Source organism: Rhynchophorus ferrugineus, unplaced genomic scaffold, assembly GCF_030347505.1.
Source record: "Rhynchophorus ferrugineus isolate W39M unplaced genomic scaffold, kcgeb_rfMv2 rfM8, whole genome shotgun sequence".
NCBI lineage: Eukaryota > Metazoa > Arthropoda > Insecta > Coleoptera > Curculionidae > Rhynchophorus > Rhynchophorus ferrugineus.
The window spans coordinates 19,658,477-19,685,399 of record NW_027472587.1 but is presented as its reverse complement, the minus strand read 5'-3'; the positions used below and the strand labels follow the sequence as shown (position 1 = coordinate 19,685,399).

The 26,923-nt window shown below is 41.0% G+C and overlaps 3 protein-coding genes and 1 long non-coding RNA gene across 14 annotated transcripts; 2 read left to right on the top strand and 2 right to left on the bottom strand.

Moving 5' to 3' along the window:
• The first annotated feature begins 112 nt into the window (after window positions 1-112).
• Window positions 113-4,262, top strand: Dek (protein). Of its 3 annotated transcripts, none has more exons than XM_076412767.1 (10): window positions 113-269; window positions 640-1,206; window positions 1,261-1,494; window positions 1,548-1,716; window positions 1,848-1,913; window positions 2,216-2,397; window positions 2,890-3,014; window positions 3,075-3,204; window positions 3,259-3,411; window positions 3,472-4,262. In XM_076412767.1, exons 1-10 carry the CDS (start codon window positions 216-218, stop codon window positions 3,484-3,486), a joined length of 1,695 nt encoding a protein of 564 aa, XP_076268882.1. In that variant the 5' UTR covers window positions 113-215; the 3' UTR covers window positions 3,487-4,262. The 3 variants fall into 3 exon arrangements, with proteins under 3 accessions (XP_076268882.1, XP_076268880.1, XP_076268883.1); XM_076412765.1 differs by having other exon boundaries at window positions 1,824-1,913; XM_076412768.1 differs by lacking the exon at window positions 1,848-1,913.
• A 64-nt stretch (window positions 4,263-4,326) lies between these two features.
• Window positions 4,327-5,047, bottom strand: RpS20 (Ribosomal protein S20). The gene is made up of 3 exons (XM_076412780.1): window positions 4,907-5,047; window positions 4,568-4,803; window positions 4,327-4,511 (listed from the first exon to the last, which is right to left on the bottom strand). The coding sequence occupies exons 1-3, from the start codon at window positions 4,907-4,909 to the stop codon at window positions 4,388-4,390; spliced, it is 363 nt and encodes a 120-aa protein (XP_076268895.1). The 5' UTR covers window positions 4,910-5,047; the 3' UTR covers window positions 4,327-4,387.
• Window positions 5,048-5,459: 412 nt separating this feature from the next.
• LOC143201596 (protein 4.1 homolog) lies at window positions 5,460-26,095 on the top strand. 9 transcript variants are annotated; one of them, XM_076412744.1, is made up of 17 exons: window positions 5,460-5,585; window positions 5,645-5,801; window positions 13,093-13,258; window positions 13,312-13,459; window positions 13,521-13,596; window positions 13,655-13,873; window positions 13,931-14,046; window positions 14,107-14,392; window positions 14,450-14,559; window positions 14,617-14,753; window positions 16,872-17,006; window positions 17,189-22,855; window positions 23,806-24,030; window positions 25,020-25,133; window positions 25,426-25,638; window positions 25,702-25,893; window positions 25,959-26,095. In XM_076412744.1, exons 3-16 carry the CDS (start codon window positions 13,106-13,108, stop codon window positions 25,885-25,887), a joined length of 7,785 nt encoding a protein of 2,594 aa, XP_076268859.1. In that variant the 5' UTR covers window positions 5,460-5,585; window positions 5,645-5,801; window positions 13,093-13,105; the 3' UTR covers window positions 25,888-25,893; window positions 25,959-26,095. The 9 variants fall into 9 exon arrangements, with proteins under 9 accessions (XP_076268859.1, XP_076268863.1, XP_076268856.1 ...); XM_076412741.1 differs by lacking the exon at window positions 5,460-5,585 and adding an exon at window positions 16,540-16,629 and having other exon boundaries at window positions 5,647-5,801; XM_076412742.1 differs by lacking the exons at window positions 5,460-5,585; window positions 5,645-5,801 and adding exons at window positions 6,680-6,820; window positions 16,540-16,629.
• LOC143201612 (uncharacterized) lies at window positions 8,306-8,600 on the bottom strand. The gene is made up of 2 exons (XR_013006976.1): window positions 8,462-8,600; window positions 8,306-8,400 (listed from the first exon to the last, which is right to left on the bottom strand). It is a non-coding gene; the product is annotated as an uncharacterized LOC143201612 (long non-coding RNA).
• Window positions 26,096-26,923: the final 828 nt, after the last annotated feature.

Sequence of the window (26,923 nt, the reverse complement as noted above, 5' to 3'; positions counted from 1 at the left end):
ATTAAAAAATGAGAATTTTTATAACCATTATCAGTTTTATCGATACAATTATTTTTATAAATAATTGAAGAAGTAAATAACTCAGGGTTAAACTTATAGTAGACCATTAAATATTTGATGCTTATAGTTATAGACAAAGTGTCAACGGCCAAGCTGGCCAACCGCTCAAGTGCGTATGATTCTTATTGGATGCTCTTTATTTCTGGACGCGGTAGATGACATTTACAATGTCTACGGAGGGTGATTCTGTAAAAAGTGCTTTGTCAGAGGTAAGTAGCTATTTTATAAATGTATTTATACCCGAATTAATCAAGCCGCGATCGAGTATGACCCATGTATTTTCTTTTCCTCTACTTTCGTGCTATTTTCACCTAAAACGAGCCATGTTTGTTTGGTCAGTTTCCAATATGGCGTGTGTTGATAGTTGAAAAAGCGGGAAAAACATTTCCCGGCAACAGAGTGTTTTTCTTATGCAATCATTCGATTTCTTCCGAATATAGTGAACAAAAATTGGCTCTGCTAACAGAGTGAGTTCATAATATATTGTTTTAGCGGAAAATATTGCTTCAGAAAGTTGTTTGTGTTATCTCAACTATAATATTTATGATATATACGCTTCTACATTCATTTCTTTTTTAGGCAAACGATAAAAGTGTCACTGACAATCATACGGACTCGTCTCAGGATTCCGCAGATATCAAAGACGAAAAACCAGTCAATACTGAAGAAAATAACGTCAGTACTGAAACCGACGGGAAGCCCAAAGGCGACAGTATCGAGGGGGAATCGGAACAAGAGCCGGAATCCGATGATAAAAAAAATGAGACCAACGATAAATCTGTTGATGAGCCGGTCGATAAGAACGCCGTGCAGGAAAATAATGTAGAGGGTGTTAAGGAGGACGATGAGGAAAAAGTAGTTGAGGAGAAAAATGAAGATGTCATAGTAGTAGAAACTGATAATAAGGCTGCGACAGACAAGGATGAGGTAGAGGTAGATAATGAAAAGAATGAAGAGGAGAATGAAAATGAAGAGACTGTGGAGGAAGAGGAGGATGAAGAAGAGGGTAGTGATAGTGAGAAGAAATATAAGAAAACCAAGAAGGCTGTCCCATTGTTAGACCAACCTCTGGAAACCTCTGGAAAAAGAGAGAGGAAAAATGTGCAGCGTTTTGAAGAAGATTTTAAGAGCAGTGAAAGAGAACCGGTAAGTTTTATGGCTGTGTCATGGGGGACTTTTTCATTACTTACATTTGATCAGGGCAAGGTGGAGGTAGAGGAAGGCTCAGGAACACCTCTGGGAGAGATTCCTAGAGTTGAAGCTTCAATAGTCCGTTTCAAGAATGAAGATTTAAAAATCCTGCATAAAATTTTGTTCAAAACTGAGGGCAAAGCCAACTTGCTGAAGAAGAATATTAAGAAATTCAATGGGTTTACTTTTAAAAAGGACTCTGAGGATTATAAAAAGAAGATAGAGACCTGTAAAAGATTAGAGGTTGGTGTGGTTGCATGTTTGATCTCTGTTATACAGTGTTGCATGTTGTTTAGGTGAAGTCTTTAAAGAGCATCTGCGAAATGTTGGATTTAGAGAAGAAGGGGAACAAGGACGATGTTGTGGAGAGGATAGTGGATTTCTTGTTGGAGCCTAAGGACTCTGGGAAACCGGTAGGCGGCGGTAGACCGAAGCGAGCGTCGGCAGTGAGGGCCAACAATAGAGGTGAGTGGAATATGTTTGTCGGTACGGTAGATCTGGACTTGAACAAACCTTGACTTCGGGAAACCGATATTCTGATGTTGGTAACGAATCCAAGCTTTATATTTTAGGTTTAATACAATCTTTGTCTGTAGGGTATTCGTCGCATGATGACTACTCCAGCGACGAAAAGCAAGCGTCTAGATCGAGAAGAGATAAAGGTACGGTCTCACGCCCTTGTAAATTCAGTCTTATTCTCATTCATTCTCAGTCCGAATCATCATAGATAGTTTTTTTTGGAGATCTGTTTGCAGTTGGCATTGTACTTTTCGAATTATCCGCTTCGTCATTGACGTGTGCTCTATTCGTTGAAAATTGCTGACGCATCACCAGGTTGTTTCTTCCCCATTTCCTTCCGGATGACTCTTCGTGCCCGGTATCGGCGATGCGTCCCGCAACTTTCGGCGCGTAGGCGATGACGTGCGATGGTTTTTTAACCGGCGGCTTTGTTTTTCCGGTGCAGGGAAGAGGTCCAACCTCAAGGACGACACCTCCAGCGACGAGGAGTTCAAGCCGGACGACGCTTCGGATGCCAGCGACGAGAAGCCGAGGGCTGTAAGCAAGAGAAAGCGCGGGCGCGCCAAGAAGGGCTCCTCCGAGGAAGATGAGGCCAGTCTCAGCGGCGGATCGTCCGACGACAGCGACGTAAGTACTGCGCGGTGGTTTATAGAAGCTGAAAGCAAGGCCTTCCCGTTTATTGTTTCCGGTTCCTTCATCACTTTGTAACTGTTTTTTTTGCTTCTGTTTTTTAACACCACTGGTGTATTCTAATTATTAAGTTTCGTTGTTGGATGTTTTTTGTTATGGAGATTTAGGAGTTTCGATGCGAGTCTAGTAAGAGGTTATGCAGATTACAGATGAAGAATAAATGAAAATGTTGACGACCTATTGTTGCAAATCATAATGCCATAGAATAAGGGCAAGTGTAGTGAAGAACAATTTCATAGTCCCAGGTTATGATGGTTTGGACCTGTTCATCCAATAAAAAGTGCAAGAATTCCAAGATGGTTGTCAGTAATAATAATAATTTGTGCTGCACCATTAATCTGCTTTAGCCGATTAATTTCTGGTTCCCTTTAGCGAATATGTATACATATTTTTGGCTGTTATATCATTTTATAAGAATTTCTATTACAGGAGGAACCAAAATCCAAACGCCGGAAGTCTATAACCAAGTCCAACAACAAGGCCAAACCGAAGACGCCCGGACGGGGAAGGGGCAGACCACCCAAGTCCACCAACACCACCCCAGCTCGCAAGCGGTACGTTCTGTACATACCCACTAGTATTGCGTTAACACTCCCGGATTTTGTTTGTTCCAGGGGGCGAAAACCCAAAGACGTGTCGTCGGAAGAGGAAGAGGAGGAGGAGGAAGAGAAGTTGGAGGAGGGTAGTTCGTCCGAGGACGAGCCCTTAGTCAAGAAGAAGACCAAATCGAGCGAGCCCCCTACAGTAAGCTAGTTAACACCAGGTCCACGAAGATTTTACGGTATTTCGTGGTTTCAGGACGACGAGATCAAGACCTTCATCAAGGACATACTGGAAGGAGCTAATCTGGAGGAAATTACCATGAAGACTGTTTGCCAGAGGGTGTACGACAACTATCCCGATTTCGACCTTACCGCTAGAAAAAAGTTTATTAAATCCACCGTCAAATCGGTTAGTGTACCCCCCGTATATCGTACCCATAGCCATTATCCGTTTTTCTTTTTTTTCCAGTTGATATCAACGTGAACTGCGCCCAGCAAACCCACACCATCGTTGGATCACCATCTCTCGCTGTATGTTTGAGTACAAATATCCGGTTATCGTTTTGTCATTGTAATTCCTTCTCTTTCCGGATATAGATCAACATCAAAAACTATTTTAACGCGTTTGTAACACGTAAAACAAAGTTATATATATTTAAAAGGTTATTAAAGGCCGTGTAAAACCGGCCGACTTTGATCTTAAAATCTAGCACACTAATTTCGTTAGTTTAAGCCTAGGTAGTTCTCATTTGTTTCTCCCCTCGCCCCACACAAACACCTCGTTCTTTTGTTTGGTGACGATAGTGTTTTTTTTTTTAATTTCCACTCGCTGGAACTGACATCGCCAAACTATGATGATAAAAGTTACGTTTTTTATTGATTGTAAAATTATATTATCGCATGATGTATAGTGTATATTGTGTTAGATTTTGAAGATATTTATCAAAATATATTTGGGATCTAGTTTCGTTTCGCTGTGTATATTTTTGATAAAAAGTCAAGATTCGAAAAAATACAAGAAAAAAATCAAATATAAATATATTTTACTATTTCGGAAACAGAATGTTTTTGAGTGTTTTTATTTCATTCTCTCTCCAATTAGATTTTCTTTCTTTTCTTTTTATTTGTATAGAGAACATGAAAAAAATATCGAATGAACTTTATGAAATAGAGCTTTGGTGTCTCAAACTTTATCTGCTATAGTCTTAGACTTACCGTAACAGGATTGTATTAGGTTTAAGATACAATTTTTAATAAGTATGCCCTGTGGTTTCTTTTTCTACACCTTCCAACCCCATCAATAACCAAAATAAAAAACATCCACTTATATAATTACAAACTTTATTTGTAAATGTGTTGGTTGATACTTAACATAGGTACAAAAGTTACGCGTCGGCGATTGTGACTTCAACCTCTACACCTGGCTCAATGTTGATGGAGGTGATCTGTTTCACGATCTCAGATGGTGAATGCAAATCGATCACTCTCTTGTGGATCCTCATTTGGAATCTACAAACAAAATATCTTCAAGAACCATACCCCAATAAATATTAAGACTACTTTACCTGTCCCAAGTTTTAGAACCTTCACCACAAGGTGTTTTCCTCGTTGTAATCCTCAGAATCTTGTTAGGCATACGGACTGGTCCCTTGACACGCAATTTCTGCTTTTTGGCGGCTTCAATCAGGTCAGAGCACACCTTTTCCAGGGATCTCACATTACGGGAGGTTAAAGTGATTCTAATTCTGTGGATTGGGGCAGATTCCTGTCCGGGTTTCTCGGGATTGAGTTCTTTAGTCGCCTAAAAAACATTATACGTTTATAACCTCAACAACAATGTATATATTTCGATTAAAAACGCCTAAAAGACGGATTAATTTTGTAAAAGTGATAAAGGGACTTACCATTTCTTATTTTCTGGTCGAGATACTCAAATTATTTCGCGAAATTTGATTAGCGCTGAACCAGAAGATTCTGGACGATGTGTTCACACGAAAAAGAGCGTGCAAAGAGAACAGGGAAGGTTATGTTGCTCTCCTAGTAACTTTCTAGTAACTAAATAGGATTAAAAGTCACTAAATATCTGGGTTGTGTTTTATTTTGGCTACACTGCCATTTTAAAAAATCTTACTGTTATTTTTCTTCTAGCATTGTTTTAAATATCATTTAACAATATTGTTTTCTGACAACATATTATAATACATCCATAATAAATAAATAAATTATATTGTATTTGTTCCTAAACGTTTAATAAGAGTACAACATATGATTACAAATACCTTTTTTTGACCTAATTTATGTCAGTCAATGTAGTAATAATTTTGTTCTTTCATCATTTTGCAAAAAAATGAAAGATAACGTGTAATGAATGACGGCATCACTATGTATATCCATGACGTAATAACTTTAAATGACCCATCTTGCTAGCAACCATCTTGAATTCCTACGCCGAAAAATATCCGTCAAAAAGTAGCACTTATTTTAAAGTCGATTGTCGTTGTTTCGATAAAGTGATTGTTGCGATTTTGAATAGACTATTATTCTTAGGGGAATAAGGAAGCTTATCGCAGATGATTTCGTTAGGTATCGTTTATATCAACTTGATGAGGATTTTAAATTGCTAAATTTAGGTTAGTTTGCAGCTAGTTGTCGTTGAATCGTTTGGCGTTAGTTGTATCAGTCATCAAGAGAGTTGTTTATGTGTGTGGCCCATCCCAGCCAGTCTGTGAATGTGTATGCCGTATCCATATTCGATTCCCTACTAAAATCATTTAATGGATAACGCCTGTTGCTGATAAGGTAAGTCAATTAAATAAACGCAAACATTTTTAAAATAAATATTAACTTTTTATTGGTATCCGAAATGCGAGGCACCAGAAGCCCAATTTAGCCAGCCGAATACAATCAAAACAAACCAGATTCCTTTAGTGTTTATTTCTTTAGTCAAAACCCCTAATTTATAGCTGTTCGGTATCTGAATTAAGGTCTTTAATCCCAGTGGAAGAATATAAATAGGTTTTCGACTTTAAAAATAACAGATCCACAAAAGTAGGTTAACATATTTTTTTAAAGCTTCATCGGAAGGCTCTTGTTTTGTCAATAAAATCGCGAAAATCTATTTGTTCTTAATTTTTGAACCTGTCCGCGTATTTTATCGATTGCAGCCCCGTTCCCTTGCAACAGACAAAATTATGTCACCCATACACTATAGAAAATATCCTAACAATAGAGATTTTATTGCTATTTAAGTGTAATTTGTCAGATAAAGCGGCCTTGGTCATTTCGAACAGTCTTTTTATAGAACAAATTAACTGGGATTGTATTTATTTAAAAAAATGTACCTATACAGTGAAGTAGGCTGACTTAATAGTTTTATTTCTGCTAGACGTGTGTAACTCTCAACAAAGGTTATATGTTGTTGTTTATCTTGGCCGACAGCTAGAGAGGATATAACAAATTTCTAAAAATAAATATTATAGAGTTGATTGTTGTATGACAAGTTTTCTGTTGAAATATGTCCGCCTCAGTTGCGGTTCCAATGCTAACTGTTTGAATTCCATAGGTGTATCCTCTTTCATTATTGTTATTATATTATCGAGATGATGATACCAGGTCGTAAATTTAACGATGATTCAACGGTCACTTGATGCTCTAAGAGTCAAGATAGGGTCGTTATCAGTTAATTTGATAGAAATTAGGCGTGTGATTCGTGTTACTATTTTTGTAAGCTTATCGCTCGGGGAACATTGTTTTTGATGATTTCGGTAGTTGAGGTTGTTTTTGTGCCTGTGTTTGCGTGAGTTATTTGACATTTCCAGGTTGGTATTATTAGAGATTGTCGCGCCGAAAGCCTCTTGGGTCTGGCTCCGATGTGCGGGCATAACGAATCGTTGTTTGTGATTATAACTTATTTATGAGTAATTAGGGTAATAAACATCGGAGATATCTCGATATTTATGTCCAGCAATTATCATTTTTTATCTGAGGGACAATTAAATATTCCTTTCGATTGTTTGTTTCTCTTTACAATTTGTTGATTGTGTTGTCATGGTTACTAACGGACGGTAATACGATTTGGTATATTGCTGAAATCGGGTGATTTGATTTTTGTTTCTATACCGAATGTTTTTGTGTTTATAGAACCCATAAATTAATCTCCATCGTTTTCTAGAGGCAATCTGGCGGTTATCATGAGAGAATGAATGAATTTATCGGTATTTCTATATTTAAAAAATATCGATATTTTTATACTGTATGGATTTCTATACTTTTTACGTATTTGTACGGGCGAGAATGGGATGGTTCTTCAAAAATTGATTGACCAACCTAGTATAAACGCTAGTGTTACGAATAATCAAACAGCATATAAAATCAAAGTCAAAGTCAAAGTTTTTTTTAGTAATGCCTCATGGATATTTGTGACGTCGAAATATTGCAGTGTTGCCGAATTAACTCTGAGTTTTAGTTCAGTTTGGCTTTGACATACAAAAAAATTCTAATCTAAATAAAATAATTGAACAAAAATATTATGAAATATAATTTATTTTAACATTATAGTAAACCTAATACATATATTATCGAAGGCCTTAAAACTACAATTAAGACACAGCTATAATAGTCTGTAGGTTAGATTTGTTTTATTTACACTTGACTCTTTTCCACGCCATCCATGAGGTAGACTTTCTAGGAGCGTTTTTTAAGTAGTGTTAGCCCCCTAGAGGCCTAATCCATCTAATTAACAATTGTATATCTGAGAAACGTATTTTACTTTAATTCAAGAGCATATTTACTTTTTTCGTTTAGTTCTTGTTTCCTTCAATGATGTGGTTTACTTGTCAAGTCATCTTGGTATCACTGTATGTTTTATTTCTTCTGCTGCTATCTGTGTACACTATCCGTCATAAAATTAATCACTGAATTCTGTCTAATGCATTTACCGTATCTACAAAACAGGCAGTATTCATTCTCTCCTCATACATTGTAACCTAACACTCATGTTTAATTTTAAACAATTACAATCATATCTGTGCACACAAACCTTTCACGCCATACAATACCATTTTCTACAGTTATATTCTATTAATTATGTGCATACCATTAGTAGTTTCCACTCTCATCACTCTGTCTCAGGAATTTCTAGCATTGCACAGCATTATCACATATCCTGAAAGTTTCCTTCGGTCACTTTCACTTTTCCACTTGTCGTCCAATTCAATCACTAAACTGTTAATTTCTAATCAGTCTGAAACGTGTTCACAATTCCGCCATTTATCACCACTTGCTCTGTATGTCTAATTGAGTCCATCCAAACCCAAGGTGTTATGGTTGATAATGCTTCCTTCCACATATCCAAACAGTTTTTGATGGAATATCTTTCTCGACCAGCAAGATATCTGCACTTAATTATTAATAAATGTAATGATCAACATAATCTAATCGAATGCTATTGTAACTTTTACCTTTTTCCATCAATTTTTGTTGTCTTTACACTTTTTTACACTTCACACGCGACTATTGCAACAGTAGGAGGACCGTCCGGTCGTATTGACCACTGTAATCGAAGCCGGCCAGTAATCGGTTTGCTGAAGAATATCCATATATTGATATTTTTCGACAGCCCTATTGTTAGTTTTTGTTCGAACTTAATATAGAAATGAGCTACTTTAAACACTATGGAGGTTTTTAAGGATATTACGCAAATAACACGGTATCGTTATTAGGTGATAAAACATAATCGATGTTTGATTAAAATATATTCCATTAGGAATGCCAAAAGATATATCGGTATATCGACATTTTCCTAGAAAAAAGGAAAGTTGGTCCAGCAGAAGGTTATTTATTTTGCACATCTAAATAACTGCTTTTGCTCTTCGTAAGTTTCTAGCAGCAAAACGCAGCAATAATACCCCATGTGTCGTTATATGAGGGGATATGCATCCGCCTCGGGCTCTTTCAGGCGTGCCCTGTTTTCCACGCCGTTTTTTTTTTCAATTTTCCACCTGTTGTTCGTAAGCATCGCGATAGACTCGGGCGTCGGGTGTGGTGAAGGTCACCGACCTTGTCTTGGCAATTATCCGTCGTACTATTTATTTATCGGCAATGTATCGCACCGCACACCTCACACCCCTTCTACTGTTTATCGCGTATCCGTTTTTCATGCTAAAACTTCGATTCTGCGACTGCAGTGGCCCCGCGCATTGTTATCACGTTTATTTTTAGTACGTGCACGATTCACATACGAGCATATTTTTTTCTGTCTCAAAGGAAATCGAATTTAATATGTTTTAGTGTATATGGAGCCGATTTTTTTCGACAAAACCTTGTTGCCTCGAATCACGCGAATATATAATTTGGTTCGGCCCAGTTTTTCCATGTCGAGGGGTGGGAGGAGGTGATATATTTTCGTTTTCGAATAGCCGTCCCATATTTCGCAGAATGGGTCGGGAATTTAACATATATTCATAACATAACATATTCACATAATAGAGTAAAAAGAATAACATTATCTTAGGTTACTAAAACAAAAGTTTATATTCAGAATAACTATTTTCAGAACTGTAACAACTTCAGAGCATGGGGTATAAGTACTTTCTTACTTTTATATTATGAAGATAAATATAGAATAGTAAATGGAGTAATACATGTTTGTACAAGGAATATATGAATAACAACACTTTGAAATTGATATTTGACATAAATATGATACATAATTGATACAATGTTCAAAGAATAAAATAGCATATAAGTTAACAATGGCTTAAAAATTAATTCAGAATCAGATGTTGCAGGATGTCATGAAAAATTCCTTAAAAAAGCCGAAGGTTGTATAACGAATCGCGGTCACCATTTAGCCGATATAATTTTTCAATCATAACGGAAAAAAATGTATAGACCAAATAAACCTTTTATGAAAACCAAACTTACTTGTCTTTTCTATGAGCAAAGTTATTGGCAATCAAAATGGTATCGGGACTTTTGCCCCACGTTGTATATTAAAACAATAAAAAACACAGTTAGATAATTGCTTTTTTACAATTTAGAAATGTATATTAGGTATTTACAATCATTAAATGAACTATTGAGTTTTCAAAACGTAGATCTATAAATATGATACATAATTGATACAATGTTCAAGGAATAAAATAGCATATAAGTTAACAATGGCTTAAAATGTTTACAAAATTATTGTTAATAATTCATAATTTCTTAAATTTTTTTAAAAATATATTTTATGTTCTTTTTCAGAAAGGGTGTTCCTTTTCCCTGGCCTACTATAGTAAAAGACATTTTTTTAGCAAATTTAGTTTTTTTATTCAACATAATTCCCTTTAAGGATAATACACTGATTATAGTGACCCTCCAACTTTTCCATACAATTTTTTAGTATGATTTGTACTTTGCTTCAAAATAGGCCTAAGTTTCGGCGACCACCTTTTCATTCGACGAAAATTTCTTCGCAGCGAGCTTTCCTTTGAGATCTGAGAACATAAAATTGTCGCTGGGGGTCAAATCTGGAGAATTCGGTGGATGAGGAATCAATTCGAAACCCAATTCATGGATTTTTGACACGATACATTGTCTTGGTGAAGCAGCAATTTCTTTTTCTTCAAATGCGGCCGTTTTTCGGCGATTTCGTTCTTCAAACGGTCCAATAACGCTATGCAATAGTCGCTGTTGATGGTCCTTCCTTTTTCAACGTTTTTTTTTTGTTTGTTTCAATGAAAATTATTCTATGCGCATCCCAAAATACAGACGCCATAGCCTTGCCAGCCGATTGTTGCATTTTCCCACGCTTTAGAGCATGTTCATCGTGTGCAGTCCACTCGGATGACCGTCGATTGGACTTCGGAGTGAAATGATGGAGCCATGTTTCATTCATTGTAACACATCGACGCAAAAACTCGGGTTTATTACGCTTGATGATCTTCAAACACTGTTCTGAATCATCAACTCGTCGTCAAATAAAGTATCTATATATATATTTATTTATTTATTTTATATATAAAATATTATAAAATAAATAAACTTAAAATGATATAATTCACAAACTAATGATCCGAGAGCTGTCAAATTTATACACGCATCCTTTGAGGGTTAGGGCTAACTAAAAACATATGGATTTAATACTAGTTGCGCCATCTATGTGTCAAGCCGGGGACTTTTCAATTAATCTGTTATATATAAACGTTTTTCGATAGTTTTTTTTTACAAGAAAAGTAAAAATATGTCACAATAAAAATATAATATACAAAATATAAATATACAAAATACACAAACATTATCCCACTCTGTCAACAAAAATGATAAAATTAATTCTAATCGGTATATTTTGCTTGCATTGTTTTCAATCGTATAACGATGTATCTAAACAGAAGTACCTACCTATGCTTATTTGTGTTTAGCGTTGTTTAATTATCAGTAATGAGGTCTATTAACGGATACGGTTTTTTTTGCTATCTTCTGGAGATAAATGCCGTAATTTTTAAATGAATTAGTAGGGCTTTTTGTCGGTTTTTTTTCTCGGAATTGTCGTCGTCGCCATTTAACCGTTCGGTCAAGGATAATTCATCCAGATCACCATTGAGACGTCATTCGTGTCATAGCGTTTCGTTCGTGAGGACCAGAGGGTGACAGCACCAGAACAAGCCAGACGCTATAAACGCGCAGTCCTATCCTGGTCTGTAATTAATTAGGGCGTTGGTGATTAAAAATAGACGCGTGTGTATATGTGCGTTTGTGGAAGATTAATCAATATCAGGCGAATTTTAGCTTTGGGAATTGGTGGTCTGAGTATACCCAGTCAAGTGTACTGACCCACATTTCATCACGTCATTATGTGGATGTTTTTCGCGTCGAACTATGGGAGCATTCGTCAGTTCGCACTATCTATCGCGTATTTAATTATCCTTTCTGGGGTTAGTATCAGTCAGTCGACGCTTCCTGAATAGAAATGAAGATGCGCGTCCGTATATGACGAACTAGTGTTTGTGTTAGGTATGTTCGAAACAACAATCCGCTTTATATATCTTATACATAGTCAACAAGTAATTTTTTGATAACATTCGAATAATGTAGTGACATTTTTTGCATGTATTTGCCCAGCGACATTGATTGATGAAAAAGCAAAGTGTTGATATAAACAACTCTTAAATAACCTAACCTAACTGTTTGTTGTTTAGACATTTTTTACATAACAGGTATACCGGAATGTCATTGCTAGTTTTTTTTCACAGATGTCACTGCGCGTACGTATGCCATTTTATGATTTGGCACATATGTAATTTTATATGAACTAAACTGAATGCCGGTTAAACCGTTAATAGTCATCGCTACCGACAACAAGCAATAATTTTGCACCATGCATTGATCGAAAAACTTCCAGAATGTGTCCGAAGACACGATAAAATGGTTTCACAGCACGATAACGTGCCGTCTCATGAAGCAAAACCGATCAAGGAAGCGTTGAAAGCATTTGGGTAGGACCCGTCGTACCCTCCAGACCTTGCTCCGACCGACCATCAACTTTTCGCATCAATGGGACACGCACTTGTAGAGCAACACTTCGCCAATTTCGAAGAAGTTAGAAAATGAGTCCATGAATGGTTTTGCTCAAAAGGCAAACAGTTTTTTTGGATGTATACATAAATTAATTGAAAGATAGGCAAGATGTAAAGAATCAAATTCTATATAGTTTGAATAAATACATTTTTCCATTTTCTTGAAAGGTATGTAGTTTTTTTCCCAAAAAAAAAACGGTGATGACTTCGGTACACGTGGTATAATAACTAATTAAAATATTATTGAGTTATTCAGTGTATACAGACGTATATAATCATGAAACAGTCAAAATTGAATTTTCGACATTAATTACTTTGAAAGAAACCGAAGACAACAAACTGCAAAACTTATTGGATGAAACCCAACTCAAACTCTCAAATAACATTCAACTTCATTCACAATTTTTGAAGACGTTGAATACGTCATTCTTCTAAGCTTTTATTTGAACATCTTTATAGCGACGTTAAATCTATCAAACGCCAAAATCTACCTTTATAATCAATCGTGTAATCAAGATTTTGCTTCATTTCAGAATCAAGGCCATCATGCCAGAAGAGAGAAAGACGCCCGTGGACTCCGATGTCTCGCCGGCCAAGAAGCAAGCGCTGGCCAAGGACATCAGGGCCAGCAAAAACGGTTTGAGCGATTGGGCCGAGGTGACCATGCTGGACGGTACCTTACTGACCTTAAACATTGACGTACGTATTGTTTTTTCCCCTCGTTCGTTATCCCCTAACCGTTACATCCGCAGAAAAAGGCTAAGGGCAGGGACTTGTTGGATAAAGTGTGCGAGGCTATCAACTTGATCGAGAAGGACTACTTCGGGTTGGTGTACTCCGACAGGCACGACGCCCGCAATTGGTTAGAACTGGACAAGAGAATAGCCAAGTTCTTAAAAAGTAAGTCGCGCTGCTCATTCACTGTTATTTTCTGACTATGGACAATTCTGATTCCCTACAGATGAGGCATGGAGCTTCAAGTTCGAGGTCAAGTTCTATCCACCGGATCCAGCGCAGCTTCAAGAGGATATCACTCGGTGAGTATCAACGTTACCGATTCCCAGACCCCATCCGTGACGACGTGACGTGTTTCAGATACCAGTTGTGTCTCCAAATTCGTAACGACATACTCAGCGGGCGCTTACCGTGCTCCTTCGTTACCCACGCCCTTCTCGGCTCATTCCTGGCCCAATCCGAACTAGGCGATTATGACCCCGACACCATGGGCAGGGACTACCTAAAGGATTTTAAGTTCGCCCCCAACCAAAACCAGGACCTAGAGGATAAAGTCTGCGAGCTACACAAGACTCACAAGTAAGACGTCGACCTTTAATCACGGAACAGCCCAACATAAAGTCTCTTTTCTCCCAGAGGTCAAACCCCAGCCGAATCCGAGCTCCATTATCTAGAGAACGCCAAGAAACTCGCCATGTACGGGGTCGATCTGCATCCAGCCAAGGACTCCGAAGGAGTCGACATAATGCTTGGTTAGTACTAGTTGTGCGTCGTCCGTCGAAACGGTGGTATAATCGATGACGGTTTTTTAGGTGTATGCGCCTCGGGACTACTGGTTTATCGGGATAGGCTCCGTATCAACCGTTTCGCATGGCCCAAAATACTGAAGATAAGCTACAAAAGGCATAACTTCTACATCAAAATACGTCCAGGTGAGTTCGAGCAGTTCGAATCCACCATAGGGTTCAAGCTGGCGAATCACCGAGCCGCCAAGAAACTGTGGAAGACTTGCGTGGAACACCATACATTCTTCAGACTGATGTCGCCGGAAGCCACGCCAAGGAACTCCCTGTTCCCAAAACTAGGTTCAAAGTTCAGGTAAGTTGTTCTCCGTGCCGCCGGACGTCTTCTCTATAAATAACTTTCTTCTGGTAGATACTCTGGCAGGACTCATTACGAAACGCGAAAAACACCCATCGATCGACCTGCTCCCAAATTCGAAAGGTCTCTGACCGGAAAAAGGATCACCTCCAGGAGTATGGATCGTAAGTCATCATGGTTGTTTTCGTTCAACGGCACAACAACGCGTCATTTCGTTCTAGCACTAAGCGTACGACCTGAGGATGAGTACAATGACACAAACAAACGACACACCATGTCCCACCCTCCAGAATATATACCGGACGTGGACAATCAAAGTCCGGCTAAAGTCAAGTCACCGAAAGAGAAGAAAGACAAGGTACGTAAGCTGAAATAGCCTCACTAATATCACATTAAAATCAAAGCCATTTGTGTTGTTTTTAATCATTTGATTCATTGGTGTGTGGATTAATGGCAATACTCATGATTTTAACCAGACCAGCAGAGTCAGTTCGTTTTCATATATATATATATATATATATATATATATATATATATATATATATATATATATATATATATATATATATATATGCGAACGTCAAAATCGAATTTACATTTTACTTTATCTCCAACAGCTTACACGGTTTCAAAATAAATTTCGCGTTTTAAATCCCTGGTTTAATCCCTTTGTAGACATCCTGAGTTTATTGGTGTAGATAGCAAAACAACTTATCATTAAATATTTAGGTATGCCTTACATTTATTTGAGAGAAAAATTACGTTTGATTTCACTTATAGCAAAATATGTATACTTGAATTGCGATTATTTTAATTTAGTTGACCATTATAACCAATAGTTATACTGTTGGTTAAGATTAAGTTCTTTTTGATTGAGTTGAGATAATTTCGATATAGTTGCAACATTATTGGATGTTAAGACAAGCTTTTCTTGAAAATATGCCGTTAAAGAAGCTTTTAAAATTGCATATTGCACACTATCGTATATAACAATAATAAAATTCGTTAATTAAATGAAAATTTGAAGATGAAAAATAGATTGTAGTTAATTGAAAAGATTGTTACATTGATAAAAGTCTGATATTTTTAAGTTCTGAAATAAATAATTTGACATACAGTTAAGGGAAGCAATAATATTAATATATGAAGAAGATTTTTGAGCTTTGTAATTATATTATTAATACAGTTTCATGATTTTTTCTTTTCTGATTTCTCCCTTTTTTGAGGCTAGGAATTTTCACAGCCTCAATAAATTAAAACTATTTATTTTGGTGAATGGTACATTTTTTTTGTTATTTATATTTTTCGTTAGATAATTAGACATTATTTCAATGATTGGGAAAATCGAGTTAGCTGTGCAAAACAAGTGATTGTTTATTACATATCGCAGTCTCTTGTCTGTCAATGTCAATTTACTGTATAAAGTGGTTTGTTCACTATATTCAGTTCATTCCAAGCAACAATTGTTGAAACAACATCACAGTTATAGAACATCAGATTTGACTCTGTGTGAAGGAAGTTTTGAATATTTTTTCAAGTTCAAAAAAACATTTTCCAGAGGTTCTTAAAACTGACCGGTTGAATTTACGTAGAATGTTTGTTCAGTGTGTTATAGTGAAACTCAATTACATTGAAGATATTTCAAATAAAAGTTCTTAAACCTCTCATTATTTCTATTTTCGCAGTTTATAGCTTTGCTTTTGTATATGCTGTAGTGGAAATATAAATGTAAATAAAAAATAAATGGTTACAATGACCGTAAATATATGGGATGTTATTTCTTCGTTAAATATTGAAATAAATATTGTTTTGGGGATATATCAAGGGGTAGTTTGATTTTTTAAAATGGCTGGTTCAACTTGTGTAGAATGTTAGTTCAGTGTGTTATTATGAAACTGAATTACTTTGACTATATTTGAAATAAAAGTTCTTAAAATTTTATTATTTCATTTTTTCGCAATTTGGAATTTAACTTTCGTATAAGTTGTGTTGGAGATACAGCATATGAGATATTGTTTCATAGATCACTATTGAAATAATTTAATGTTGGGGGATAAATCAGGAGGTAGTGTGTTAAGAGATGGGTGTTTGCCGAATATATCATCATCAGCCTAACCTAACCATTGTCGTGTGTCTCATCATAGCATGGACGTAAACTAAGCTCCGGTTCAGCTCGTTCAGGCAGTACTGTCAGCTCAGTGGAGGGGGAGTACGAGGCGGACAAGCTCCAGAAGGTGTTCAAACTTCACTACTACTTTTTTTGTTTAATTTAGGTTTTCTTCCGCTGTATAAACTGCATTTTATCGTATCGCTTGTCGCTTGAGCTCTTTAGTCGTACCTGGGAAAGGTCGGACAGACAGTACGCTTCACTATCTCTCTCTTTTCCTTGCGCTTTAGTGACCGCTTATGTGTATCATTGATTGCGGCCTGTGTACGCTCACCGTTACTGACTCGTTGCTTTCGTGTGTGTGTTTAGAAACCGACGGGAGGCGTGGCCGTGCTGCCGGCCGGCGGCCTCTTCGGCAAGAAGAACGACAAGGACAAGGAGAACCAGAGCAACAACCTGCAGAACGGCGCGGAGCCCGACCAGGACGAGCTGAAGCGCTCCAAGGTTTGTTTTTGCTTCTCGTTCGTCATCCGATCGCTTCGTTCGATTTTTTATGTGTGTGCACGAGTAATTTATCCGTATAGATGAAGAGAACGAGTTCTATTTAAGTTAGGGTAGTCAGAGGTAGAGTCCCGCATGTACTTACGCATGTTCCTCTTTTTTTTTTCGCTTCCTCCAACCTGTAGAGTCCTCCGATCGGCAAAAAGGACAAGACCCCGGTGGCCGAGAAGATAACCGCAGCGCCCGGCTACACGAAACAATACGACTACGACACGCCCGAGGCCCAGGTGACGCCCAAGAAGCCGCAGGAGCGGGGATTCAGCTACGAAGGCCAGAAATCGCCGTCGAGTCCCAAGAACGACGCGGAGAATCAACAATCGCCGTCTAACAAGCGTGCCACGGCCACAGCGTTCAACTACGCGCCCGGTGATATCAACAAACTGAAGAGGAACGACCCCAAGGCTGATACAGCAGCGTTTCTGGCCGGCGAGCAGTACGAGAAGGAGCCTGCCAAGGAGACGAAGCCGTCCGTCGCGGTTCCCCTGGCCGCATCCGCCGCTAAGAAACGCAAGGTGAGGCTGTTCGTAGTAACGGGACCCAGGGACGCGAAGAGCGGCCGTATCGACCTGGACCAGGCCACGGCCGATACCACCACCGGTCAGCAGAACGTCGACACCGGCCTGATCGACTGCAAATATGGTCTAATCGATCCCTCCAACGGGACGGTGATAGTGACGGATCCCGCCAACGGACAGAAGGAAGTCGTGCAGGGTTACATCGATCCGGTCACCAAGCAGATCATCATCACCTCGGGCTCTGTCATCGACCCCAAGACCGGGAAGAAGTCGTCCTCCCTGGGCCAGATCATCTCGATCGGCGCCACGGATCCTAGACAGGCGGTGCCGCCGGCGATGATCGCCAAGAGGAGGGTCATCAGGGTGATCGTGATCACCGCAAAGAAGGACCCCAAGTCCGGACGGATAGAGGCGGAGAGGGGCCACGTGGAGACACTGGACGCGGTACTGGACCCGGTCAGCGGGCAGATCGACACCAAGTACGGGACTCTGGACCCGAGGAAGGGTGAGATCGTCCATAGGGACCCCAAGACGGGCAGGTCCAGTTCCCATCCTATCAAAATCGACGAAAACCTCAACCAGATCGTCGTCGAACAGGGGGTCGTTGATCCCAAGAGCGGGAAGGTGGATAACGGCCTGGGACAGATGTTCAAGATCGGGGACCGCGGCGATAACGTGGTGCCGGTGACCGCGGTCACGGCAAAGCGAGACCCGAAGACCGGCCAGCTGGACCCCGCTCAGGCCCACAAGGAGACCACCAATGGCAAAATCGACTCGAAGAACAACGTCATCGTGACGAAATACGGCACGGTCAATCCCAAGAACAAGACCATTAGCACGAGGGACCCCAAGATCAGTAGGATAGAGGACCACCCGGTCCAGCTGGACCCCAACGGCAACATCATCGTACTGAGGGGCGTCATCGATCCCGTCTCGGGTAACCGGGACGACAACCTTAGCCAGATCCTGCAAATCGACTCGGAACTGGACCCGGATGTGGTGGTCACCTCCGCGTCCGGAAAGGTGGATAAGAAGGGCCTCGACCCGAAGACCGCATCGCCGTTCGAACAGTCCCCGGGTCTCTACGACTCAGTCACGGGCAAGATATACACCAAGTACGGAGTCTACGACCCTGTGCACGAGACCCTCAGCCTGACCGACCCCAAGACCGGCAAGACGGAGGTGAGACAGGGTCAGCGCGATACCACCACCGATGCCGTGCTGTTCAAGAGCCTGGTGAACCCCAAGACGAACAAGGTCGATGCTGGTTACGGTAGGACCATCAAGGTTGAGTTCAAGCATCCCCAGGCGGACGCCAGTTTGAGTGCCGTTGATGCCCCGAAGAAGGCAGTTCCGGTAAGTCCCGTGAGGTTGCCCGACGATCGTCACTCCCTCTCCCCTGTCGAACGAAACAAGGTCATCAAACTGCTAGTGATCACCGCAAGACGGGACCCCAAGACCGGATATCTGGACCTGGAGAACGGGCACGTGGATCAGTCCGCCGGTATCCTGCATCCGAACGGCGAGATCGACTCCAAATACGGCCTGATCAATCCAAAGGACGGCACGGTGGTGATCACCGACCCCGCCACCGGCAAACAGGAGACTGTCCAGGGACAGGTGAATCCCGCATCGGGACAAATACAGCTGGTCAACGGACCCGTCATCGATCCGCGAACGGGCAAAAAAGACCCCGCCCTGGGACAGGTCATCACGGTGGTGGGCGACTACGAGACACCCAGCGAGGTGAGGACACCCATCAAGCACGCCCTGCCCAGCCACCCCATCCCCAAGAAGCGCGTGATTAAGATCCTCGTGATCACCAGCAGAAAGGACCCGAAAACCGGCAAAGTGGACACCGAGAACGGTACGGTGGAGAAATTGACGGCCACCATCGATCCGGTGAGCGGCATCATTGACTCCAAGTACGGCAAGATAGACACCCAGAACTGCAAAGTGATACAGAAAGACAAGTCGGGTAGGATCACCGTCACCCCCATCAAGGTGGACAGGGAGAACAACGGGCAGATCTTCATTAGCGACAACGTGGTGGACTCGAAGACGGGTAAGGTGGACCCCAACCTGTCCCACGTCATCAACGTGGTGGATCCTCAGCATCCCGCCGTCGTCATCACGACGATCACCGCGCGTAAAGACCCCGCCAGCGGTAAACTGGACCTCACCAACGCTCGCACCGAGGTCACCAACGGAAAAGTCATCCCGGAAACCGGCGAGATCATTACCAAGCCCGGTACCATAAACTTGAAGCTCATGAAGATATTCACACGGGACCCCAAGACCGGAAAGATCCAGGAAAGACCGGTGCAGGTCGACCAGGACGACAATATCATCATATCAAGCGGAGTGGTGGACCCTAAAACGAACAAGGTGAGTCCCGATATGGTGCAGATGGTGCAGGTCGGTCCAGAGGTGGATCCCGAGATAGAGATCAGAACCTACCTGGGTAAGATCGACGGTAAGAAGAACACCATCGATTCGAAGAACGCTACTCCCGATTCCACCCCCGGACTCTACGACCCTGATAGGAATAGGATCTACACCAAATACGGTCATTTGGACCCGGTGCAGGAGACCTTGACCATAGTCGACCCGAAAACGGGCAAGGCCGACGTCAGATCGGGTCACATCGAGCCCAACACCGGAGAGTTGGTCTTCAAGGGCGGATTCGTTAACCCCAAGACCGGAAAACTGGACAAGGACCTGGGCAGGGCGGTATCGGTGCACATCACCGAGCCCACCATCGACCCCGTGGCCTCCCAGCAACCGTCCGAGAAAGACGTCAAGAAAGCGGAGTCCGACGCGCTGAAACCGACCAAGAGCATTACCACCGCCCCGAAGGGGACCCCCGTCAAGGAGGTGGTGACGGGGGTACTGCGTCCCATAGCCAAGCACCGCATCGTCAAGATAATGGTCATCACCGGACGAAAAGACCCTAAGACCGGAAGCGTGGACGTAGAGAACGGTACCGTTGAGCATATCACGGGGGTGGTGGATCCGGCCACGGGATTCATAGAGACCAAGTACGGCCAGGTAGACCCCACCACCGGTTCGTTGATTTCGAACGATCCCACGACGGGACAGAGAGGAATTATACCTGGAAAAGTAGACGAGGCCACCGGTCACATCATCATCAACGGAGGACCGGTCGTTGATCCCAAGACCGGTAAGACCGACCCGAGTTTAGGACAAGTATTCGCGGTGGTGGGTCTGAAACAGGCGCAAGATCCCCACGCAGCACCTATCCCCAAGAAAAGGATGATTAAGATCACCGTGATCACGGCCAAGATCGACCCGAAGACCGGACAAGCCGACGTAGAGAAGGGACAGGTGGAACAGTCCACGGCGTTGTTGAACCCGGAGACGGGTCTCATCGAGTCTAAGTACGGTTTAATCGACCCTAAGAACGGAAAGGTCATCGTCAATGACCAGAAGACGGGTAAAGTGGACGCCAAGACGGCTCAGGTCAACGACGCCACGGGCCAAATCATCCTCACGGGAGTGGTCGATCCTAAAACGGGCAAGGTCGACCAGTCCATGAGTCAGATCATCAGCATCGCCGGCCAGAACGACCCGGTGATCGAGATCACCACTATCACGGCCAAGATCGACCCTGATACGGGGGCCGTGGACCTGAACAACGGCCAGATGGAGAACTCTAAGGCCAAGAAGAACTCCGCCACCGGAGAGATCGAGACCAAGTACGGCGTGATTAACTTGAAGCTGCTGAGAATCGTCACCAAGGATCCGGTCACGGGTAAGACCGAGTGGAGGCCCGTGGATCTGGACGCCGAGGGCAACATCATCATCTCGTCCGGCGTGAAGGACCCCAAGACGGACACAGTGAATCCATCGTTGTGCCAGGTGATCAAGCTGGGCGCGGAAGTCGATCCGGAAGTGCAGGTGGTGACGTTCGTAGGCAAGGTCGACCCGAAGAAGAACGTGATAGACGCGAAGAACGCGGTTCCGGAGCTATCCAACGGGTTGTATAACCCGAGCACCCACCGTATCGACACGAAGTACGGTCAAATCGATCCCGTACGCGCCACCCTTACCCACATCGATCCCAAGAGTGGCCGCCACGAGGTCAAGCAAGGCGTCATCGATCCCGCTACCGGTCAGATCCTGTTCAAGGGCGGATACAACAATCCCAAGACCGGCAAGCCCGATCCCAGCTACGGCAGGCTGGTGGGGATACTCATCACGGACCCGCGCGTGAACGACAAGGGCGAGATCGTGAAACGCGATCCGAAGACGGTCAGAATTGACACCAAATCCAACCAGATCTGGGTGTTCGACTACAACGACCCCGTCAGCAAGGAGGACGTGTACGCCACAGGAAACGTGGACGCCACCACCGGCTACGTGACGGCGGTGTACGGATACATCGATCCGAAGACCGGGAACATCACCAGGATGTCGAAGATGGACCAGAACAGCGCGCGAGTGGACAAGGAAACGAGTCAGATCTTCACCAGGACCAACCAGGTCGACGAGACGGGAGCTCCCATTTATTCCTCGTCGGAGATCGACCCGATTTCCGGACAGATCTACACGAAATACGGCAAGATCGACCCCAAGACCGGCAAGATGATCATCATCCGCATTTACGTCATCACCCAGAATGACCCGACCGGCAAGGTGCAGGAGATTGACCCGAAGGATTGTCAGTTCGACGAGAAGACCGGCAGGATCATCAACGTTACCACCCAGACCGTGTATATCTACAGCATGGTGGATCCGAAGACCGGCAAAGTGGTGCAGGTAGATCCGGACGATCCTTTGGTGAAGAGCGCCAATACCAAGGTCACCCAGGTATTAACTCTGTCTGGAGAAATCGACCCGGTGACCGGAAAGATCCACACGGAATGGGGACACATCGATCCCCAGACGGGTGATATCGACCCCAGTACGGCGCGTCGCGATCCCGTGACCGGCACCCTCATTTTGAACTACGCCCAGATAGACCCCAGCCACTTCACCGATCTAAAAGACACCCAGGTGCAGGTGAAGACTTATCTCAAAGACGGAGACGAGAGCAGCGATGATGACTTCAACGAATACGCCGCGGAAAGCCTAAAAGACATCCCCAACCTCAACGTGCCCAAAGGCGCGACATCCGTCAGCACTCCAGTTGTTGTCAAGACCACCACCAAGCAGATTATTACCAAAGACAAGGATGGAGTGACGCAAAACGTGGAAGAACGGATACAAGATGGACGAACCGGTGAAATTAAAGTCTCTACGCAGGTCAACAAGGTAACTATTAATCATTAAAAACTATAATTTAGAAAAACTAGCAAAAGCAAAAGAAAGAACAAAACCGCGTGATTGGTTCTTTGCGCCCATCGTTTTCAATTTTCATAGTTTGTAGTAAGGATGCCGGTAGCGGAGAAGAATATCGATATCTAAAGAACAAATCGATACCAAACCATAACGTTACGTTTTTGATATCGATATTTTACTTTACAAGTTCTTTTCAAGGTTGTTTTCTTTACTAAATAACTTATTATATTATCATTATAATGTCCATTAAAATCAATTTCAACAATTTATTTTCGTATTGAGAAAATATATTTACTAGATATATATCTTTTATTATTTATATCATTTTGTAGCTGTTGACAACTAGCTTATCTCCAAAAAGTCAGACATTGCCCTTAAATTTGTAGAATTCTTAATCTGTCGATGTCAATTAGTGTTTTCAATAAATCTAGTTACTTTTTTATACCTCCATAAAACGGTAGTTTGTAATGTTACTTTTTTCATAATATAATTAAACTACGTTCATTCACGAATAAACTTAAAACATAACCACAAAATGAGCAAGAGAAATGTGTATGTGCGCATTGGACCAATCACGCCAGTTGGCAGAGTTTATACATTTTAGTAAATTCTATTTTTTTGTATTTCCAGTTAAGCCTCTTCCTACTGTTGACTTTAATTTTTTTCAGTTACTTTATTTCCGTTAATTAAACGATTTTCAGTTAGTTTCAGTTTTGTTTTTACTAAAGTGTATAAACAGTTAGGAAAGGAATCCTGGTGGGTCTGGTATTCTGTAATATTTTATGGGTATATCTTAATTTTACTACTACCTGATGTAGCCATGAAAAATTACTGGATCTGTTGTTATATTTTACGTTTATTTTGATCGTTTATTTATTTTCGTTTTTTTTTCTTTTACGTTTCAATTTATATAAAAAAATAAGGCTGATACGCCACTGACTGACGACGTTAAATCGCCGTACGTCACCGCTCGAGCCGTGACCACTCGCACCGCCACCACACACGAAGACCTGGGCACCAACGCCAAAACGCAGCAGCTAGAAGAGAAGACAGTGGCACATTCTATGACCAGTAGCGCCACCAGACAAGAACAACGTACAGTGACGCAAGAAGTTAAGACGACCAGCACGGTTGTCAGCGGTGATCAGGTTAATATCGAACATTTCTTTCAGTCTCGACCTATGTTTAACCTTTCTAAGAAACTAACCCTAAAATATCATATCTTGCTACAGATTTTTTCAATAGGCGACTTATTTTTCATAATTCAATATGTTACATTAGTACTGGTTCGAGTTTTGTCGCTTTATAAGAAGAAAATATTGTTAAATTGTATTCTATGAAGTAAAACTACCAAAACATGCCTTCAAAGCTTTTGAGATATGTCCAGTTTGGTTAGGTTTTATCTCCAATATAGCATTTGAATTTTATTAGGGGCAATCATATTTTTATCTGATTTTAATTCACCGTCCAACATTCACCTCTTGCCCTTTGATATACTCTTATGAATTACTGGCCGATTACATTCAAATTTAGAAATACGGATACTTTTACCAAAATAGGACCCCCAGCTCTAAAAATATTTAAACGAGCCAAACTTTAATGTTACTTGTTCAATTTTAATGTTGTGGATTGACTATAACATCAACGAGCTGTGATTCTGATGTGATATACTCACATAAAGGACATCGAGCCATATTTATACGTACTTTTACTTTCGCAGAGTCGGCTATGCCTACAGTATAAAGAATTAACCTTACGAAACAGAACTCCTATCAACGTCGGTGTCAAATTAAAATGATTGTTGTAATACGTTGGATTTAACCTTTCAATTGCTTGTAAATGTCATTATTGCTAGCCACTACTGACCCAAGTCTCAATTATAGTGATTTCGCGAAAACGAAATACCTGTTATAGCCTATCTTACCGAACGACAAAACTTGCTGAACGACCTGTTACTGTGTGACATTTCATTTTTTCATATAAGGCTCGTGAAAGAGTAATTTAAAAAACCTGGATTACTTTTTGGCTTTTCTATTTGAACGAAATATCTTCGTACGAACTAACCTAACCGTTAAAATAAAACAAAAAAAGCACGTTACTCATTTCAACACTCGTCTCTAACTCGCATGGCTTATAGCTGGGCAGACGAGATAGCATCAGTTCGACTAGCTCAGGTGACTCCGGCACCCCCATCGACCCCCCAGATGATCCCAGCAGTCCGTACTACCGAAGCTCGCAGCAATACGACAGGGTATGTATCGCAGCGGTCTAAAAAATTGACTGTTTTTACGCACAAAATTCATTCATTTAAAACAATCGAATACAGCAATATTCGCGATGATTTATCAGGTAGGAGGCTGTGATTTCTTTGGATTGTGTGAAGTTCGAATTAGGACGTTACCTATACGCAGCATGATTTTTATTGATTTCTTTTTGATTTTATTGTATTTCGCCGTAAGTGCATGATGATTTTTCCAGTGTGTTGTAGCTAGTAGTCGGTTAAATCAAGTATCTCGCGGCACTAACCCGTTTCTGTTGTGCAGGATGACATCCATGGAGGTATCGTCAAAACGGAGAGCATCATGTACAGCGGTGATCCATCAGTCTACAGGACATCGACCACCAACGTTCCCATAGTAGCCACCGAAGCCCGGAAAGTACAACTGACGTCAGACGACGGCAGCTACGTGAAGACCGGCGAGATCGTCAGCACCCAAACGATCAGTTCCAAGACAAGAACGGTGGAAACCATTACCGTAAGTGAACACTCGTTTTTCACCACCAGCGTTTACTATTAATGCGCATTATCATTCGAATAGTACAAAACTGAACGCGACGGCATCGTGGAGACCAGAGTGGAGCAAAAAATCACGATACAATCCGACGGAGACCCGATCGACCACGACAGGGCCTTGGCCGAAGCCATCCAAGAAGCCACCGCCATGAATCCCGATATGACCGTGGAGAAAATCGAGATTCAACAACAATCTGCCCAACAACAATAAGTCCCAGTGAGTACTTTGAGGTGATACGATCATCGCTGTATCCCTGGTAACATGATTTTTTTGCTTTACAGATTTTCGGATTCACCAGACTTCTATAGCTTCGCATATTAGCTTTTGTATATTATAAATTTTTGTTTATTTAGTATATATATATATATATATATATATATATATATATATATATATATATATATATATATATATATATGTTGTGTAAGCTTTTGGTGTAAGGTCAATTTTTTTAATTATATATATATATAGTTTTTTTATGAAGTGTTGTGTATGACACAATATATTTTATTTATTTATATATTTTAATTGTATAAAAGAAACTATCCACCATTGGTGCTTTACAATGACTACAATAGTTGAATCTCAAATCAGGTCGTTCTGAGCTATATATATGTATCAAGAAAAGTGAATATAGATTGACGCTGTTACATTCCATTTAAGAAAAAATTGTCGCGTTTATTACAATAAATGAAAGTATACTATTTGAGATATGTTGAAAATTCTAAGAGGTTTTTCTAATGGGATCAAAACCTACGAAATATATTTAATATATTATCCCCCCCCCCCCTTTCATTCTTCATAGAGTAGTAAAGAGAGTTGGATTGTATTTAAAGATATTTATGACTAATATATATATTAGAATGTGTACCATGACAGTGAAAAGTTCAAAAAGCCTCCATGTCAAGTAGGTCTAGAAATTTGATCAGAAATTCCCCAAAAAGAATCAATTACTGGTCAAATTTTCTATATATTCTTTTGGATTAATTTAAAGTTTCAGCTTTGTGTACTAATATTTTTAGCTTTTGTTTTTTTTTGTTACTTTAGACACATTTCAGCTTTGGGCTATGGGTCTTCTCCCGTTCCTTTTATCAATAAACGTTGATTTATGTCGTTCGTAAGGAAAATATGTAAATATCATTTAGTTTTGGGAGAAGATCGGAGCTTTGAAGGGATTTCAATTCCTCAACCCCGCCAGGCTATACATATTAGAGTTATTATTTCTCTTTCTACAGATTTGTTTTTT